Consider the following 20283-nt stretch of genomic DNA (forward strand, 5'->3'; position numbering starts at 1 on the left):
CTCCACTTGAACACAAATGGTGGGAAAATATGTCGGACACAAGTGACGCCATCTTGCACTTTTGACGTTATTTGCACTCAGAGTCTGCGCAGTAGTGATCGTGTCGTGGAGCCACAGTGTTGAGATCCTGCTGATCAGCTCTGCTGCCAAAACATACACTCAACCAATCACCAGGAACCTTCCATCAGTGAGAAAGAGAAGAGAAACTCGTACATTCCTTTATTTACGAGGCTACGTTGCAATAACGTTGTCACGAAAGACAGAAAAATATACATTTCTGATCATAGATTCTCTGAAACAAGCCCACAATCATAAATACTCAAATGTATCAGGAGCAGTAACAGCCTGACAATGACCCGCCACTTTCAAACGGCTCCTAACGTTGGGAAACGATATGTTGTGAGTAAGAAACTCACCAAACTTCATCTTGCTATTCCTCCCTAGATATCTGAGAGGACCACTGGTTTTTACTGACTTCAGTCTTTTGAAATGTCTCAATGTTCAGAACACATGGTAGTATGTGGGCAGTGATGAATACATACTTTAAAATAGACATATCTATTTTCATCAGTAGAAAGAGCAGAAATGAGCCTTTAGACTGATGATGCTCATAATTACTCTCATTGTTCAATCCATCAAATTGGGAACATCAGTCTGAAGAATCAGCATTGAAAGAAATATTTTAGTTATGAAAACAAAAGTTTATTTACATGGCACATTTCAAAAAGCAGTATAGAACATATTCTACATGAGTTTGTTTCACCTCTGCAGACTGAAATAATATATATATACAGACATTATAAAATAAAGGACATGTTATAGTAAAGACTGTAGTAGATGACCCTATAGATCATTTATCATCATAAACACTAAACTTCTATAAAAACATAAAACCGAGTTGTTCTTTAAAATGTGTAAAATACAAATAATATAGGAACCCTTTTGTTTGCATTTAAATAAAGTGTGTATACACACATTTATTTAAATGTGTAAACTTAGACAGTGAAAAAAGTCCAGTTATCTCAACAACAACTTCATCTAACTCAAAATCCAAATTTGTGTTTGGGTGAGTAGAGCTCAACCGATATGGATTGTTGGGGGTTTCCAGGGAGCGTTCCAAGCGTGGCAGGAATGTTGGAAAAGATCTATAGTTACACAAGGTGACTACTTCAAAGGGAAACGGGTCCAGATTTAAACCAGGAACAGTTTTTGTTTGTTAAAGGTTCAGTCTCTGATCTTTTTGATCTCACCTCATATGACTTCAAAATGTTGCAGTTCAAAATATATTTTTACTCCAGAGTTGCAGTGATGAATTCTCAAAGGTGTGAGCTCTTCTCATGTGTGTTGTCAATCACCACTAACCCTGAAAGCTCTCCCACTCGTTTTGTAAACACAAATTTTTACCTGTGTGAATCTTTAAATGCATTTTCATGTGTGTAAACTAAGAGAAGCTTTTATTACGTGATGCAGGCTTCTCACCTGTGTGAGTTCTCATGTGGACTTTCAAACAATTACTCTGTGAGAAACCTTTCTGACATATTTGGCAAGAATACGGCTTCTCACCTGTGTGAGTTCTCATGTGGACTTTCAAACAATTACTCTGTGAGAAACCTTTCTGACATATTTGGCAAGAATACGGCTTCTCACCAGTGTGAATTCTCATGTGGACTAACAAATGACCACGATCTGCAAAACGTTTTGTACACGTTTGGCAACAATATGGCTTCTCACCTGTGTGAGTTCTCATGTGGAGTTTCAAGTGACAATTAAGTCCAAAACTTTTACCGCATATTTTGCAAGAAAATGGCTTCTCACCAGTGTGACTCCTCATGTGGACTAACAAATGACCACTACTTACAAAACCTTTCCCACATGTTTGGCAACAATAAGGCCTCTCACGAGTGTGAATTCTCATGTGGATTTTCAAAGTACCATTACTTACAAAACCTTTCCCACATGTTTGGCAACAATAAGGCTTCTCACGAGTGTGAATTCTCATGTGGACGTTCAAATTACCACTACTTACAAAACTTTTCCCACATATTTTGCAAGAATATGGCTTCTCACCTGTGTGACTCCTCATGTGGACTAACAAATGACCACTACTTACAAAACCTTTCCCACATGTTTGGCAACAATAAGGCCTCTCACGAGTGTGAATTCTCATGTGGATTTTCAAAGTACCATTACTTACAAAACCTTTCCCACATGTTTGGCAACAATAAGGCTTCTCACGAGTGTGAATTCTCATGTGGACGTTCAAATTACCACTACTTACAAAACTTTTCCCACATATTTTGCATAAATAAGGTTTCTCACCTGTGTGTGTTCTCAGATGAATCTTCAATTTATTACTGTTCCCAAATTTGTTTCCACAAGTATCACATTTGAAAGAATCTTCACTTGTATGAGTATCAGGGTTAATCTCTGATGTGTGAGAGTTAAAAACATTGTCTCTGTGACTCCTGTTTTCATGAAGACTCTTCTGTGCTCTGGTTTCTACATTTCTAGTTGATCCTGAATCCACATGTTTTCTTCTGTGCTGATCTTGGCTCTCAGCTTCAGGAGAGTTTTGAGAGAGGAGCTGGTGCTCACCGACTGGTTCTGGTTCTCTGTCGTCACTTTCTTCATAATCAGGAGTCAACATGAAGGTTTCAGTCTCCGGCTTCAGTACGAGCTGCTCTCCCTCCTGACTGGTGCACATTTCCTCTTGTTCCACTTTAGTCTGAGGAGGTTTTGGTTCCTCTTGGTCCAGACTGGAGTTCCTCTCCTGGTTACAGAGCTGCTGGTCAGTGAGAACCTCCTCCTCTTTACAGACATGCTGCTGTGGGAGCTCTGGAGGAACAGAGACAAAGACAGAGGTTACAACTGTGATTATGAAATAAAGACAATTTAGAGTCAGATCTGAAAATTACTGTGAAAGTTAACAATACTAACTGCTTCTCCAGTTTTAGCACCACATGTTGTTGTAAGAGGATTTCATATTTTCATTGAATCATTTATGTTGTTTGAAACAAACATTCAAATGTATAAAGTCTATTTTATTTATGAGAGCAACAAAATAAAGTAGCATGCAGTGTTTTCTCCATCCAGACCACATTAGGTCAGGTCCGTATCAAGAACCAGTCTGTTACTGATCAGGACCTGGTGTGATGTGGTCTTGGTATGAAAGAAAACCAGCTTCCTTATTTTAAAACAGAATAAATGTTTCACAAAGATGAAGTATGTTCTGAAGAGTCATTCGCTTCTCTGTGATAATCTAGTCCTGACTTGACCAATCTGAGTCTATTGTTCCTTATATCACGACCTGGTTCCATGTTCTCTACACGGGAAGAAAACTGTGAAATCTCTTTTGGTGCATTTTCACAAACACAATCAGTGTCTCACACAATCTGCACGTGTGTTTCCAAACTTCCTGGAATCATGTTTAGTGGAGGCCTGGTTTGACGAGGACAAATCCAGGTTCCATCTAACGTCAGGTTTTTAAATGAGACCTGCTCCACTGTTATCTGGGTGGAGAAAACACACAGCAACAAGTCCAATATCAGCCACATTGTGCTTGTACAGACCGATCCTGTGCAGCTTCACTTCAGGTTTCAGAACGATATCCAGCAGTCTGCGCTGACGATCCACCTCTTCATCTCTAGTTGATCCTGAATCCACATGTTTTCTTCTGTGCTGATCTTGGCTCTCAGCTTCAGGAGAGTTGTGAGAGAGGAGCTGGTGCTCACCGACTGGTTCTGGTTCTCTGTCGTCACTTTCTTCATAATCAGGAGTCAACATGAAGGTTTCAGTCTCCTGCTTCAGTACAAGCTGCTCTCCCTCCTGACTGGTGCACATTTCCTCTTGTTCCACTTTAGTCTGAGGAGGTTTTGGTTCCTCTTGGTCCAGACTGGAGTTCCTCTCCTGGTTACAGAGCTGCTGGTCAGTGAGAACCTCCTCCTCTTTACAGACATGCTGCTGTGGGAGCTCTGGAGGAACAGAGAGAAACAAGACAGAGGTTACAACTGTGATTATGAAATAAAGACAATTTAGAGTCAGATCTGAAAATTACTGTGAAAGTTAACAATACTAACTGCTTCTCCAGTTTTAGCACCACATGTTGTTGTAAGAGGATTTCATATTTCCATTGAATCATTTATGTTGTTTGCAACAAACATTCAAATTTATAAAGTCTATTTTATTTATGAGAGCAACAAAATAAAGTAGCATGCAGTGTTTTCTCCATCCAGACCACATTAGGTCAGGTCCGTATCAAGAACCAGTCTGTTACTGATCAGGACCTGGTGTGATGTGGTCTTGGTATGTAAGAAAACCAGCTTCCTTATTTTAAAACAGAATAAATGTTTCACAAAGATGAAGTATGTTCTGAAGAGTCATTCTCTTCTCTGTGATAATCTAGTCCTGACTTGACCAATCTGAGTCTATTGTTCCTTATATCACGACCTGGTTCCATGTTCTCTACACGGGAAGAAAACTGTGAAATCTCTTTTGGTGCATTTTCACAAACACAATCAGTGTCTCACACAATCTGCACGTGTGTTTCCAAACTTCCTGGAATCATGTTTAGTGGAGGCCTGGTTTGACGAGGACAAATCCAGGTTCCATCTAACGTCAGGTTTTTAAATGAGACCTGCTGAAACAATGGTCACTGTTTTTAATGTTGGTGACAATGTTGAACATCGACAATCAAGGATTCTGGTACAGACCGATCCTGTGCAGCTTCACTTCAGGTTTCAGAACGATATCCAGCAGTCTGCGCTGACGATCCACCTCTTCTTCGTACTGGACGATGGTTTTTTCAAAGACTGTGAATATTTCTTCAGCAGCAGCAGTTAGTCGCTCACTGATCAACTCTCTCAAATACTGAACCGAAGACATCGCTGCTCCGTCAACTACTTGAAGATTCACCCGAGACACGAACACACTACCGCCTCCAGCGAACTGCTAACACTGAGCTAACGCTGCTAGCGCTCTGTTTACTTCCGGTGGGTGTCACACTGCGAAGGTCCGACACAGAGACAGGGTCAACTTTTCATCTTCACAGCTCAAATGTTTATAGCGCCCCCTCCCGACAGATGTGGGAACCTGCCTCTGTAGATTCACACCAATGTTGCAGTTTACAATCAGACTCTATTAGTTATAATACAGAGTGAAATCATCGGGAGAGAATTCAACAAGACATAGACCAGTCATCATACATGTCTATTTATCACGCTATCACAGACTGTAAATAAAGATGGATGACAGAACTCCTCTCCCTCCACTTGAACACAAATGGTGGGAAAATATGTCGGACACAAGTGACGCCATCTTGCACTTTTGACGTTATTTGCACTCAGAGTCTGCGCAGTAGTGATCGTGTCGTGGAGCCACAGTGTTGAGATCCTGCTGATCAGCTCTGCTGCCAAAACATACACTCAACCAATCACCAGGAACCTTCCATCAGTGAGAAAGAGAAGAGAAACTTGTACATTCCTTTATTTACGAGGCTACGTTGCAATAACGTTGTCACGAAAGACAGAAAAATATACATTTCTGATCATAGATTCTCTGAAACAAGCCCACAATCAAAAATACTCAAATGTATCAGGAGCAGTAACAGCCTGACAATGACCCGCCACTTTCAAACGGCTCCTAACGTTGGGAAACGATATGTTGTGAGTAAGAAACTCACCAAACTTCATCTTGCTATTCCTCCCTAGATATCTGAGAGGACCACTGGTTTTTACTGACTTCAGTCTTTTGAAATGTCTCAATGTTCAGAACACATGGTAGTATGTGGGCAGTGATGAATACATAGTTTAAAATAGACATATCTATTTTCATCAGTAGAAAGAGCAGAAATGAGCCTTTAGACTGATGATGCTCATAATTACTCTCATTGTTCAATCCATCAAATTGGGAACATCAGTCTGAAGAATCAGCATTGAAAGAAATATTTTAGTTATGAAAACAAAAGTTTATTTACATGGCACATTTCAAAAAGCAGTATAGAACATATTCTACATGAGTTTGTTTCACCTCTGCAGACTGAAATAATATATATATACAGACATTATAAAATAAAGGACATGTTATAGTAAAGACTGTAGTAGATGACCCTATAGATCATTTATCATCATCAACACTAAACTTATATAAACACATAAAACTGAGTTGTTCTTTAAAATGTGTAAAATACAAATAATATAGGAACCCTGTTGTTTGCATTTAAATAAAGTGTGTATACACACATTTATTTAAATGTGTAAACTTAGACAGTGAAAAAAGTCCAGTTATCTCAACAACAACTTCATCTAACTCAAAATCCAAATTTGTGTTTGGGTGAGTAGAGCTCAACCGATATGGATTGTTGGGGGTTTCCAGGGAGCGTTCCAAGCGTGGCAGGAATGTTGGAAAAGATCTATAGTTACACAAGGTGACTACTTCAAAGGGAAACGGGTCCAGATTTAAACCAGGAACAGTTTTTGTTTGTTAAAGGTTCAGTCTCTGATCTTTTTGATCTCACCTCATACGACTTCAAAATGTTGCAGTTCAAAATATATTTTTACTCCAGAGTTGCAGTGATGAATTCTCAAAGGTGTGAGCTCTTCTCATGTGTGTTGTCAATCACCACTAACCCTGAAAGCTCTCCCACTCGTGTTGTAAACACAAATTTTTACCTGTAAGAATCTTTAAATGCATTTTCATGTGTGTAAACTAAGAGAAGCTTTTATTACGTGTTGCAGGCTTCTCACCTGTGTGAATCCTCATGTGGGCTTTCAAGTTACCACCACGTCCAAAACTTTTCCCACATATTTTGCAAGAATATGGCTTCTCACCTGCGTGACTCCTCATGTGGACTTTCAAACAATTACTCTGTGAGAAACCTTTCTGACATATTTGGCAAGAATACGGCTTCTCCCCAGTGTGAATTCTCATGTGGACTTTCAAGTCATCACTACGTCCAAACCTTTTCCCACATGTTTGGCAACAATAAGGCTTCTCACCAGTGTGAATTCTCATGTGGGATAACAAATGACTACTACGAACAAAACATTTCCCACATGTTTGGCAACAATAAGGCCTTTCACCAGTGTGAATTTTCATGTGCATTTTCAAGTTACAACTATTTACAAAACTTTTCTGACATGTTTGGCAACAATACGGCTTCTCACCTGTGTGAGTTATCATGTGGAGTTTTAAAATGCCATTACTTACAAACCTTTTCCCACATGTTTGGCAACAATAAGGCCTCTCACCTGTGTGACTTCTCATGTGCACTTTCAAGTTACTACTACTTACAAAACCTTTCTGACATGTTTGGCAACAATACGGCTTCTCACCTGTGTGAATTCTCATGTGGACTTTCAAATGACCACTATTTACGAAACGTTTTGCACATGTTTGGCAACAATACGGCTTCTCACCTGTGTGAATTCTCATGTGGACTTTCAAATGACCACTATTTACAAAACGTTTTGCACATGTTTGGCAACAATACGGCTTCTCACCTGTGTGAATTCTCATGTGGTCTTTCAAATGACCACTACGTTCAAACCTTTTCCTGCATATTTTGCATAAATAAGGTTTTTCACCTGTGTGTGTTCTCAGATGAATCTTCAATTTATTACTGTTCCCAAAATCTTTTCCACAAGTGTCACATTTGAAAGAATTTTCACTTGTGTGAGTATCAGGGTTAATCTCTGATGTGTGAGAGTTAAAAACATTGTCTCTGTGACTCCTGTTTTCATGAAGACTCTTCTGTGCTCTGGTTTCTACATTTCTAGTTGATCCTGAATCCACATGTTTTCTTCTGTGCTGATCTTGGCTCTCAGCTTCAGGAGAGTTTTGAGAGAGGAGCTGGTGCTCACCGACTGGTTCTGGTTCTCTGTCGTCACTTTCTTCACAATCAGGAGTCAACAGGAAGGTTTCAGTCTCCTTCTTTAGAACAAGCTGCTCTCCCTCCTGACTGGTGCACATTTCCTCTTGTTCCACTTTAGTCTGAGGAGGTTTTGGTTCCTCTTGGTCCAGACTGGAGTTCCTCTCCTGGTTACAGAGCTGCTGGTCAGTGAGAACCTCCTCCTCTTTACAGACATGCTGCTGTGGGAGCTCTGGAGGAACAGAGAGACAGAAGGCAGTGGTTACAACTGTGTTAGTAAAAAAATAAAATAAAATAAAATAAAAGAAGAAAAAAGTTCTCTCCATCAAGACAACAGTAGATGAGGTTTTGCTTGAAGATCCTTACAACTATATCATCAAACCTGGATGATCAAGAACTGCACCCCAGCCAGCGTCAAATGACACGTTATGCCCCTTTTCCACAAGTTGACACAGATTCTTGGGAGTCTTGATAATACAAATGTGATATATGTTGGTCAAAATCCAAAGTATCATGATCCCCTTCTCAACCCTGTTCTCAAAGGCCTGTCTGTAGGCATGTTCCTTCCCTCTCTCCTGTTGGAAGGGGTGGTGTAGATGGGTGGTGTGTGTGCACCAGTAAATCTGGCAGCAGGATACTGTTATCACCATTATCTGTTCACGTTACAAAACAACTCAAAAACACATGTACGGATGGGAACAGCACTTGAGGAGGAATCTCAAGATGAGTAACTTTATCGGGTGGAGAGGGACCACAGGTGCTGCTACAGAAGCTGAGAGCTGGGAACTCATCGTGTGAACTCACACAGGAAAAGAAATATCGACACAGTTTGTGCTGATTCCTGCCTCCAGAGACATTTGGATTCAATGAGTCAATCAGAAGTAAATGTAGCTTATTGTGTGTCTGTCTGTAAAGTGCACACCGTGACTGACACCTGCTTCAGTCTGAAAGTTTCCGCTACAGAGAAGGAGAAACTCAGGGTGAAAACAACTCGCTGTGTCTCCACTGAAGCTGAAACAGGCCCCGGGTCGACTGTTCTCTGTCTGCACAAACCGCAGAGCTCACTAGAAGCCACATTGTGGTTATACAGACCGATTCTATGAAGCTTGATCTCAGCTCTCATGAAGATACCCAGAAGTCTGCGCTGACGATCGTCCTCTTCCTCCGAAGACATCGCTGCTTCGTGGACAACTTGAACGTAAACCTGCGACACGACCGCAACAACGACTTCCTGCTAACTGCTAACATCCATGGAGCTAACGCTGCTTACGCTGCTGCGCTTTGTTCGTCTACTTCCGCTGTGTGTCACACTGGGAAGTTCCGACACTGAGCGACAGACTCAGCTCTATATTTCCGCCTTCAGTAACGTGTCCTACGATCCTGTGGAGTCACTCCTCATGAATATTATTTTTTTTATGATCTACATTTCTTTACTGTTAGCACATTTCACTCATCACTTTTTAAGTCTTACGGAAACAACCATTTAGTGTTTTCTTTATAAAACAACTTTATTAACAAAGCATGTATTTCTACAAGTATTGCAGATATGTGCTCAACACAGAAAATATTCAGCTAAAGCGACAGTTCAGTTCAACAGACACATAGATAAATAAACATCAGCGATAATAAATAAAACAAGAGACAAAACTTACATATTTTCTTAACTTGTAGATCAGTGGTCAGCAATGTTTTCAAGCCCAGTCACAGTTTAATTCCAAAGGTAAACTGAGATCCACTCCATATCTTATAAAAAACCCACTTATGGTTTCTCTGTAATAACAGACTCAAGGTACGAACATACATACACTCAAAGACCTCTTCTGTTCAATGCACAATATTCACATTAACAGTAAGAACATCTCTTCAATACAAACTATTCATATTTATAGCATCTGTTGAATGAACGACATTTAGCTTCTCAGTTCAACAATAAGTTCTGCAGTTGAGGCGCTACTTTACTTTACAAAGGGTTTGCTTTGAAAATGGCCACAAACCTGACTGCTGTATTTTCTTGTATAAAAGTACTGAAATAAAAACCAGGACTATACAGTATGAAGCCATGAATCTTCCGCTCCCGCAAATATTTCACAATTTAATGCTCTCCAACAAATTAATGGGTTCAGTCAACAGAAATGCAGGAGTGCTTTTATGTTGAAGCGGGTACAGGAAGTGTTACATATATTTAATAGATATACATTGTGGTGAAAGATCATTTTCACTGTCTATTCCGCTGCGAACTGCGCACAGAGAAAATCAACGAGACCATGAATCTCCAGAAGAGCAGCCCAGCTGAACCTTGGCTGAACTGCAGGTGGTGTAGACAACCAGCATTGAAAGAAATATTCTACTAATTCAAGTTGATTGACATGGCACATTTCATGAAGCCACATAGAACATCTTTTGCTTAATTTGTTTATTTCACATTGGAAGACTGAAATAATAAAACATAATCAAAATTATTTCATATATAATGCACAAAAGATACAATTAGAGTAAATGTTCCAGAAAAGACTGTAGTTGCAGGGTGACTATACAGTTCCAGATTATTTATCATCTTCAACATCAGGAACTTTGTATAATGGCATACAACTGAGTTGATGTATAAAAACAGCAAAATGAAAATTAATTAAGAAGTCAGTTTTTTACTTTCAAGGGAAGTATGTACTCACGTTTTGTTAACTAAGCCCAGTTATCTCCAACAACAACTTAATATAACTCCAATTCAACTCGGTGCTTGGTAGTATCAACATAATTCAGCTGGTTCCCTTAAGAGCAGAACCTGACTGATAAGGATCTTGGGGGTTTATAGGAATAATTTCAAGCCTTGGCAGGAATGTTGACAATCGTCTATTGTTGTTCAAGGTGCTTCAAAGGGGATGTGTCCAAATTTAAATCAGGAACAGTTTTCAAGACATTTCACTTTAAACTATCTTTAGAAGTTGCAGCAATAATAATTTTCAGCAGTGTAGATTGTCATGTGTACCACTAATTATCCATTAAGCCTGAAAACTGGCATGTTTAGTTCATGTAAGATTTGAACCTGTATGAACTTTTAAATGCCTTTTCATGTCTGACGACTGAAAGAATCTTTTCCCACAGATGTTGCAGGAGTATGGCTTCTCACCTGTGTGTCTCCTCATGTGGACTTTCAAATAATTACCACGTGTGAAACCTTTCTGGCATATTTGGCAAGAATACGGCTTCTCACCTGTGTGAGTTCTAATGTGGACTGTCAAATCACGACCACATCCAAAACTTCTCCCACATGTTTCACAAGAGTATGGTTTCTCACCTGTGTGCACTCTCATATGTTCATTCAAAGCTGAGGTGTTACTAAATCTTTTCCCACAGGTGCTGCAGGAGTACGGTTTCTCACCTGTGTGTGTTCTGATGTGGACTTTCAAGACGTTACTGCTTACAAAGCTTTTCCCACATAATCTACAAGAAAATGGCTTCTCACCAGTGTGAGTTCTCAAGTGGACTTTCAAGACCGAACCACGCACAAAACATTTCCCACATATTTTGCAAGAATATGGCTTCTCTCCTGTGTGCACACTCATATGTTGATTCAATGCTGAAATGTCACCAAATCTTTTGCCACAGTTTTCACAAGAATTTGGCTTCTCACCTGTGTGGGTTCGCATGTGGACTTTCAAGATGCCACTACATACAAAACTTTTCCCACATGTGTCACAAGAATACGGCTTCTCACCCGTGTGACGTCTCATGTGGACTTTCAAGTAACCACTGCGTACAAAACTTTTGTGACATATTTTGCAAGAATATGGCTTCTCACCTGTGTGGGTTGTCATATGACTTTTCAATGTGAACATGGTAATGAATGCTTTTCCACACATTTTGCATAAATATGGTTTCTCTCCTGTGTGGATTCTCAGATGTATTTTCAAGTGACACTTATACAAAAAAGCTTTGCCACAAGTGTCACATTTGAAAGACTTTTCTCTTGAATGAGTATTAGTGTCAATCTCTGATACATTTCTAGTTGATCCTGAATCCACATGTTTTCTTCTGTGCTGATCTTGGCTCTCAGCTACAGGAGAGTTGTTAGAGACGAACTGGTGCTCACCGACTGGTTCTGGTTCTCTGTCGTCACTTTCTTCATAATCAGGAGTCAACACGAAGGTTTCAGTCTCCTGCTTCAGTACGAGCTGCTCTCCCTCCTGACCGGTGCACATTTCCTCTTGTTCCACTTTAGTCTGAGGAGGTTTTGGTTCCTCTTGGTCCAGACTGGAGTTCCTCTCCTGGTTACAGAGCTGCTGGTCAGTGAGAACCTCCTCCTCTTTACAGACATGCTGCTGTGGGAGCTCTGGAGGAACAGAGAGACAAAGACAGAGGTTACAACTGTGATTATAAAATTAAGACAACTGAGTTTCAGATATGACGATAGCTGTGAAAGTTAAATAACAAATCTAATTGCTTCTACATTTTAGAAATCAAGAAAAAAGTACAAAAAATAATTTTACCCATCCAGGAAAAAAGGATGAAGTCCTTAAAAAGAACACTTAACAAAATTTAAAAGACAATTACATAAATATCTATTTGCACAAAAAAGGTTGTGTAACCTACAACCTTTGCAAACACATCATGAGCACAGTGACCATGATTCATTGCTGTATCTGATTTGGATATTTTGTTATTTTTCATTAAGCATCAGAACAAAAGTTTTCTTCCTGTACTATTATCAAGGAAACACCAGCAATCAAGCAGCATAACTTTGTTGCCACAACATTTTGTGAAACCTATGTAAAGTCTCTAGGAAGCTTATTAATGGCTATTAGAAGAAATGAATTTCTATTCAAGAAGCAGAAGAATTGTATAAACAAGTGGACCAAATTAAGTCTACAAATAAAATGTGTGACTGAATTTTAAAAGTACAACATTCACTTCCGTGCTTGTGAGGAGGAGATGTGGTATGAAATATCCTCCTGGCATCTTTTCTTTTCTTTTTTTTATTACAAAAAACAGTAAAAGATCTGTATTTAATATTTCCAAAAAATATGATAGATGTTTCATAACTCAGGGGGAACACTGTGTGTGGGATTTCACAAAGATGAAGTATGTTCTGAAGAGTCATTCGCTTCTCTGTGATAATCTAGTCCTGACTTGACCAATCTGAGTCTATTGTTCCTTATATCACGACCTGGTTCCATGTTCTCTACACGGGAAGAAAACTGTGAAATCTCTTTTGATGCATTTTCACAAACACAATCAGTGTCTCACACAATCTGCACGTGTGTTTCCAAACTTCCTGGAATCATGTTTAGTGGAGGCCTGGTTTGACGAGGACAAATCCAGGTTCCATCTAACGTCAGGTTTTTAAATGAGACCTGCTGAAACAATGGTCACTGTTTTTAATGTTGGTGACAATGTTGAACATCGACAATCAAGGATTCTGGTACAGACCGATCCTGTGCAGCTTCACTTCAGGTTTCAGAACGATATCCAGCAGTCTGCGCTGACGATCCACCTCTTCTTCGTACTGGACGATGGTTTTTTCAAAGACTGTGAATATTTCTTCAGCAGCAGCAGTTAGTCGCTCACTGATCAACTCTCTCAAATACTGAACCGAAGACATCGCTGCTCCGTCAACTACTTGAAGATTCACCCGAGACACGAACACACTACCGCCTCCAGCGAACTGCTAACACTGAGCTAACGCTGCTAGCGCTGTCTGTTTACTTCCGGTGGGTGTCACACTGCGAAGGTCCGACACAGAGACAGGGTCAGCTGACATCAGAAAGAAAGACATTCTGAATATCATGAATACATCTATATAAATCTATATGTCTGTAGAGAGGGAGACCTGGGTTCATCTGAGTTTCTCCATGAAGTTCTTCCTTAAAGCAACCTTCTTCTCCATGTGTTTCAGAGATGAGTTGTCGTGACGCCACATCTTGTGAGTCATGTTGAGACTGTAAATGTAAGGATACATAGGAAATATGAAGATATATAAATGGGAATTTGAAACTGATATATGCAGTAAAATATGTGCACAGAATATTTACAGTGAAATGGATTGCACCAATGCAATTGAATTGCACACACAATGAATATTGCAGTTAAGAGAGCTGTAGTTTTGGATTAGTGAGAGGATGCCCGTTCACCAAAAGGAAGATGCTGGTCCAGAGGTTTGTAACAAGTAATAAGACATATATGTGCTATTGCTCATACTACCAGACTGTTTTGTGTCATTTGAATTCAAACTTGGCCTACAGACCATATTCCTTTCTCTGACCACTTTGGTTGAATAAAGATTCATTACTAAAGTTCACATAGCTGCATTAGCATGTGTGTGTGTGTGTGTGTGTGTGTGTGTTGATATGTGTGCCAAAACTACAGACAGTAGTCTGTATCTGTGAGCTGTTTAGGGTTAGTGCATTCCCAGGCCCTAGATGGCTCAAGATGAAATGCACTAGCTGGAAAAAATTGCGACTGTTTCCATCTTTCCTGAATCTGTTTATGTGTGTTTATGTCGTTGAAGCTCGACTTCTAGGCAAGAGAGACTTTAAGGAAAGTCCCTTCAGCCAATAGAAATTCAGCTTGATGTGTCTTCTTCATCTTCAGAGTCTTATTCACGATGGAGTAGCATTAGTCTCCAGTCCACCTTAACTTCAAGAGAAAGGAGGCATGGAGGCAAATGTGCAACTTGAAAGATCTGAAACTGGGTTAAACAGTTGGTGCCACTAATTCTCCGGCGTCATAAATCTCTGCAGATGTTGAGGTTGTTAAGGGTCAGTTTGTCAAACAAAGCAGAAAATGTGACAAATATATTTCTGTCTGTTTTATGTTTTCATGTGAGGAACAGAACTGTTTCCTTACACCTTATCCTTGATGATCCCTGAGATGCCTGCGTATAGTTTTGCAAGTGGTTCCTTGATGCAGTGACCCCGGAGTCTGCTGACTCCATCTTCGACATGTATCAATTAGTTTGTTGTAATGTGATGAATGTAAATCCCTCTGAATTCTGCTGGTGAAATATGAAGCTCAGATCAACATGCAGACTGGAAACAGAGGGAAAACGCAGATGATTACATTTCACTCAAGCTCAAGTGGACAAATGATAAATTACATTTTTACACAGGCGCCTGGACTCGAGCAACTGGTATTACAGAAATGTCAACCTTTATGTTTTGTTATTTCTATATTTGGTATATAATGTGGGGCAAACTAATAATAGGGGCCCACAGCTCATTTTGCCCATGCAGGGCCTCTGGTGAATCATTATTTAAATTAGTCCCATGTTTCAGTTTTTGTGATTAATCTGTCTATTGCAGTTTTTAAAGATGTTTCAAAACATCAAGTGAAATAATTAAAAGACAGAAAAGAGAAAAATATGGTTAAACTGTATGTTTGGCCTAAAACATAAACCATCAAATCTTCATTCGTTAAAGTGATCAAACAGTGAAGGTCAATCAGTGTGAGCTCTCTTCCGTGCCAAGAATATACAGAACAATGCTCCCGGGAGCTGCAGAGCATCACTTAACATTCCCCATGAAGAGCTGCACTGTCCGGCAGCGTAACCTAACAACCACGCAGAGGAAACAAACAGAGCTGACGGGTGCAGGGGAGACAACACTGCAAGGATTCAGGATTTATCACATTTTCAAAATCAAGGCACCTGCCCTGACACATGAGCTCAGACTCTAACATCTTCGTGGAAGGTGAAGGAGAAAGTCCTTTTCACTCCACCAGGTTTAGATGCATCATGTTATAAAGTGAAATGTGTCACGATATGAATTAAAACATGTTGTACCTCAAAAAGTGTTGCGCGATAAAGTAAAATGATTTGCATTGTTACAATATATGAATTTATCCCGTCATGTTTTTATTTCATATTAATATGAAATGTGTGTGTGTGTGTGTGTGTGTGTGTGTGTGTATGTGTGGACCGGTTCTTCTCCTGCTGAATGATGTCATTGTAGGGGCGGGGTTATGGAGGGAGGATGTGCGCCTCGGCCACTCCCATCTTCATCTTCATCATCTCCATCATCCTCCTCTTCTGAGGTGTGTCTGCTCCGCTGGGCTGAAGACACACACACAGACAGACACACACACAGACAGACACACACACACACAGGCACACAGGCCGCCGGTGGAGTGACTGGAATCGAACCCTTCACCTGCAGCGGATCTGGTGAAGCTTCACGGAACATGGCGTCAAAATGTCCTAAATGCGACAAGACGGTGTATTTCGGTGAGTGAGGCAGAGACATCGTGACTGTGTGTGTCTGTGAGTCTTTGTGTGCGTGTCCAGTGACAGATCAGGTTTATTACACCACAGTTACAGATGATCTACAAACACGCCTCTGATCAAAGAGGGCTTTTATTGTTTTCCTTTGATAAATGCATTTATTTTGAAATTTAAAAAAAAAATGATGACATTAAAAAGTCGAAACTGTGAGAAAATGAGTCATAATTATCAGATTGTACATTTAGGGACTGGATGAAAAAACAGACATAATAAGGGACAGATATTTAAAGGGACTGTTAGGGAGGTTATCAAATATCTTTTAGACCAGATCATATACTGACTAATTAGCAGATTAGACGATAATGAAAATAGTTGCAGCCATATTCCATTCATGACTTAAACTGCAAAAAGGAATATTATTGTACACAACAGGGCTGAATCCCACACACACACTGCAGGAGTCGGGATGTTACAGTCATGTTCCACCAGATTTACCCAAATCTAATAAGCTCTTAATTATCTTGTATCTGCTCTTCGTCCTTATCTCCTTAGTTTGTTTTATTCTCTCTCTAAAATAATGGGAAATAAATCTGACTGTATCGATGCCGAGCAGGCGTCAGTGGGTCGAATATATTTAGATTAGGTTCATAGTCTGTTTATTAAAAATGGACGACATGACAGATCTAGAAACGTGAAGCCAAATCATCTTGATTGCCCCCTGCTGGCTGGCTGCAGCAGGGGTCATATACCCTTCCTCCTCCATGTTAGTAGTGTATAGTGTAAAGTAACGGTTAACATACAGGGTTAATATAAAACATTTTCTTAAATTGATCAAGTGATTTTATGTCTGAGATTCAGGTCAGTTAGGTTCATTTCCATATTTAAGTGTTATTATTACTGGTTACGAGTGCTGATAAGATTAGAGGTGTTTTCCTTGCCCTGACTTTTGAATCCTCATTTTTAGAGGAGACAAAAAGGAGCCCCGCCACATGGCACTGTAAATAATTAATTCACTGCACGTGAGTTATTGTATGCATCGGTTTTCTTTCTGTGTTCTCTCCTCTTCATTCCTCTGGAGAACAGCAGCAAACCACACCCTGCTGCCTGGACCGAAACATACTGATCCCACCGAGCAGCAAATCTGATGCACTTTTAGGGGACTGATAATTAGGAGTTGGCTCAGTTAAATAAAAATGTGGTTAAAGTGAATTGAAATGTGATTTCATGAGGTGTGTCCTCACCTTTTAGTTGTGGTTGAAATGCTCCCAATGGTTTTTAAGCTCAGAACTTTCTACTCTGGAATTTCAAACTTTGACGTAATTCAACTAACTGCAGAGTCAGATATCACTGTTTCTAAAATAACAGGGATTGTTATATATGTGCTTGTTACACGTCAATGCCAGGGTGATATCACAGTGACAGGCGGCCCAGTCAGTGAGTCTGAACAGGAAGTGTCATGTCATATCTGCAGGGATATTTTGGGAGGAGGACAAACAGATAAATCACTGTGGACGAGTTGAGTAGTTTTCTGCAAAGGCCGCTCCTGCACAAAAATGCCTGGGGTCAGCGGTCAGAAAAGTGGGAGGGGTTTGCCCTTTTTTTGTCTTGCTGAACTCGGGGTGAGCCAACTTTTCTTTGGATTAATATATGTACACATTTCTTTTTCAGTACAAACAGTAAGAAGCTAGCAGGAACAGCTTGCTTACTGAGCTGAGCATAAAGACTGGACACATTGACCCCATCTCTGTCCAAGATTATGGAGGGGCTGTGTCCTCCAGAGGACGTGGCCTGCCCAGCCCACGAAGGAAGTGGTCCACAGGGACTTTCTGTAATCAGCATAACTCTTGAGCCACAGTCGTCCACGAGCGTGTAACGCTGTAACATTTCGATGTGGTTTGATGAACATGTCCTGATTTCTGTCTCGTCTCTTTGTTCCACAGCGGAAAAGGTGACGTCTCTGGGGAAAGACTGGCACAAGTTCTGCCTGAAATGTGAACGCTGCAACAAGACGTTGAATCCAGGAGGCCACGCTGAGGTAAAAGGATCTGACCTCGATAAAACTGAAGCTTTCAACTTTCCTTGACTTTCAACAGCCACTGATGAAACAGATTATCACACAAGAGAGAGAGAGAAAGGATCAACCTGATGAAAATAAATGAAATTCTGTAACTATAAAAACTACTTGATGTTTTAAATACACACTGTGACCTCAGCAGTGAGTCGACGGTGACCTTCTGACCACACCTCTCACAGAGAGCGCATGCTGTATGTTGATGTTACACTCTGGATTTCCAAAAAAGGTTATTTATTTCTCTCCTTTGCTTCATGTTTTTGGCATCATGTGAAACAAACTAAACAAACTAAGCCTTTCCTCTCTGTGTTGGAATAGTGCAACAGTGGTGGGTTGCTTTGCTCACTCTCCTCTCTCTCTTCCATTTGACAGCATGACGGGAAGCCTTATTGCCACAAGCCCTGCTATGCCGCCCTCTTTGGGCCAAAAGGTGCAAGTTCTTGTCTAGAAGTCAACGTGATCCGTTCTGATTATTTCCATGTTCGTAAATGCATCGTTTGCGTGTGTTTCAGGCGTGAACATCGGCGGAGCTGGTTCCTACGTGTACGACGCTCCTGTCAATGAAGCCCCTGGTGCTGTTTCCATGGAAACTAATGCTAAACCGCAGGAGGAGAAAAAAGCCCCGGCACGGGGCCCAGTGAAGGGTGAGAAGTAAAAAATAGGAAAGCCATCTTCTGTTAGGAAGTTGAATTCAGAGTTCTAGAGCAGAATCTTCTCTGGAGGTTTAGATCAGGTCTCTGGAGTTGATCAAGAGGACGAACTCAGAGAGGAAGACAATTCTCAGGTTAGAGTCACGGTGATTGTCAGTGATAATTTGAAGATGTGTGTGTTTGAGCAGAAAAGTTTGGACGAGATACAAGATTGTACGTGTAAAAAAAACCACTGCACACAAACTGACCCAAGTTGTAAATCTGCAGATCAGAAAAATATCTTGTAGTTGTAATCTTCCCGCAGCAAATAATCTCATTACAATTCTGTCACTTTTCCAGCTGCGAGCTTCTCGTCTTTCTCTGGAGGACCCGACATCTGCCCCAGGTGTAACAAGACGGTATATTTCGGTGAGCACATCGCATCTTTTCATTTGCACATATCTAATTCAACGAGTTGCCATAGTGACTGTCTCCATGGTGGCCTGTGTGTGCAGCCGAGAAGGTGTCGTCTCTCGGGAAGAACTGGCACCGGCCCTGTCTGCGCTGTGAGAGATGCAGTAAGACTCTGTCTCCCGGCAGCCACGCAGAGGTAAGATACGGGACAATTCTTTTATTGTGCGATCTTATCTTGCTGTTTTTGATTGATGAAACTATATATGGAATTGTTGTCTTCCTCTTACAGCACGATGGACAGCCTTACTGCCACAAACCGTGCTACGCTGTGCTGTTTGGACCCAAAGGTGAGAAGTCAGAGACTGTGGGCAGCAGAGTGGCTGGTCAAATGATCTTGATCGCCCCCTGGTGGCTTGCTGCACTATTGGTCAAAACCTGGGGGGGGGGGGTTCATGTAAGAATTTTGTTGGGTAAATTGACTCCGTCTCTCTCTTTCTCTCTCTCAGGAGTAAACACTGGCGGTGTTGGCAGCTACATCTATGACGAGCCCGAAGCTGAAGCTCAGCCTTGAGCTCTGACATAGAACCACTTCCAGGACGTCTCTTTAATTTGCCTTCAAGTGTCATGGTGACAAATGACATGTACTGTACTCACAGGGATGGATATTTAGACATTTATGTTGTATTTGTACATTGTTTATATATCTATTTTTTGTACTGAAACAAACCTTTAACATATCCTCCCTGGTGTGAGTTTCAGATTTGCCTTTCAGTTCCTTGGTTCTCTTTGCCAAATTTTTTATCAGCCTGTTACGTATAGTGAATTGTTTTTTGTTTCACTCATGATTAATAGTTTTTCAGACTTTTGTGCACTTGAAACACGAAATTATTAAAAAAAAGAAGTACCAGCCAAACAATTTACTGTCAGTGTTGATCCAGGCTCGAAAGTGAAGGTGTAGACGTAGTGAAGTTACACACAGACGCGTGTTTTACTGAATGTTATGAGGGTGAGTTTGTGAACAAAAACATTTTCTGCAGTAAAACTGTGTCATACAAAATGTTTGCGTGTGTTTGATTGCTGGTTGGTCCTTGGT

At 40.6% G+C, this 20283-nt stretch overlaps 3 protein-coding genes and 1 pseudogene across 3 annotated transcripts; 1 reads left to right on the forward strand and 3 right to left on the reverse strand.

Annotated features, from left to right (window-relative positions):
- Positions 1-680: 680 nt before the first annotated feature.
- LOC138405604 (zinc finger protein 846-like) lies at positions 681-4997 on the reverse strand. The gene is made up of 3 exons (XM_069515297.1): positions 4710-4997; positions 3570-3971; positions 681-2835 (listed from the first exon to the last, which is right to left on the reverse strand). Exons 1-3 carry the CDS (start codon positions 4879-4881, stop codon positions 1442-1444), a joined length of 1968 nt encoding a protein of 655 aa, XP_069371398.1. The 5' UTR covers positions 4882-4997; the 3' UTR covers positions 681-1441.
- A 944-nt stretch (positions 4998-5941) lies between these two features.
- Positions 5942-9163, reverse strand: LOC138405608 (zinc finger protein ZFP2-like; annotated as a pseudogene).
- Positions 9164-9993: 830 nt separating this feature from the next.
- Positions 9994-14843, reverse strand: LOC109643498 (zinc finger protein ZFP2-like). Its single transcript, XM_020108637.2, has 4 exons — positions 14705-14843; positions 13689-13797; positions 13289-13581; positions 9994-12191 (listed from the first exon to the last, which is right to left on the reverse strand). Exons 3-4 carry the CDS (start codon positions 13458-13460, stop codon positions 10888-10890), a joined length of 1476 nt encoding a protein of 491 aa, XP_019964196.2. The 5' UTR covers positions 13461-13581; positions 13689-13797; positions 14705-14843; the 3' UTR covers positions 9994-10887.
- Positions 14844-15828: 985 nt separating this feature from the next.
- On the forward strand, positions 15829-20247 carry LOC109643499 (cysteine-rich protein 2-like). Its single transcript, XM_020108638.2, has 8 exons — positions 15829-16079; positions 18017-18111; positions 18520-18577; positions 18660-18791; positions 19137-19205; positions 19292-19386; positions 19480-19537; positions 19697-20247. Exons 1-8 carry the CDS (start codon positions 16037-16039, stop codon positions 19759-19761), a joined length of 615 nt encoding a protein of 204 aa, XP_019964197.1. The 5' UTR covers positions 15829-16036; the 3' UTR covers positions 19762-20247.
- The last annotated feature ends 36 nt before the right edge of the window (positions 20248-20283 follow it).

Source organism: Paralichthys olivaceus, chromosome 19 (genome assembly GCF_024713975.1).
Source record: "Paralichthys olivaceus isolate ysfri-2021 chromosome 19, ASM2471397v2, whole genome shotgun sequence".
Taxonomy (NCBI): Eukaryota; Metazoa; Chordata; class Actinopteri; order Pleuronectiformes; family Paralichthyidae; genus Paralichthys; species Paralichthys olivaceus.

Coding starts and splice junctions, on each gene's coding strand:
- LOC138405604 (XM_069515297.1), bottom strand. CDS start 4,881: ATGTCTTCGGTTCAGTATTTGAGAGAGTTGATCAGTGAGCGACTAACT. Junction 3,972..4,709: donor AGTGAAGCTGCACAGGATCG/GTCTGTACCAGA, acceptor CTGTTCCTCCAG/AGCTCCCACAGCAGCATGTC. Junction 2,836..3,569: donor AGTGAAGCTGCACAGGATCG/GTCTGTACAAGC, acceptor CTGTTCCTCCAG/AGCTCCCACAGCAGCATGTC.
- LOC109643498 (XM_020108637.2), bottom strand. CDS start 13,460: ATGTCTTCGGTTCAGTATTTGAGAGAGTTGATCAGTGAGCGACTAACT. Junction 12,192..13,288: donor AGTGAAGCTGCACAGGATCG/GTCTGTACCAGA, acceptor CTGTTCCTCCAG/AGCTCCCACAGCAGCATGTC.
- LOC109643499 (XM_020108638.2), top strand. CDS start 16,037: ATGGCGTCAAAATGTCCTAAATGCGACAAGACGGTGTATTTCG. Junction 18,792..19,136: donor GGCACGGGGCCCAGTGAAGG/GTGAGAAGTAAA, acceptor TCACTTTTCCAG/CTGCGAGCTTCTCGTCTTTC. Junction 19,387..19,479: donor CTCCCGGCAGCCACGCAGAG/GTAAGATACGGG, acceptor TTCCTCTTACAG/CACGATGGACAGCCTTACTG.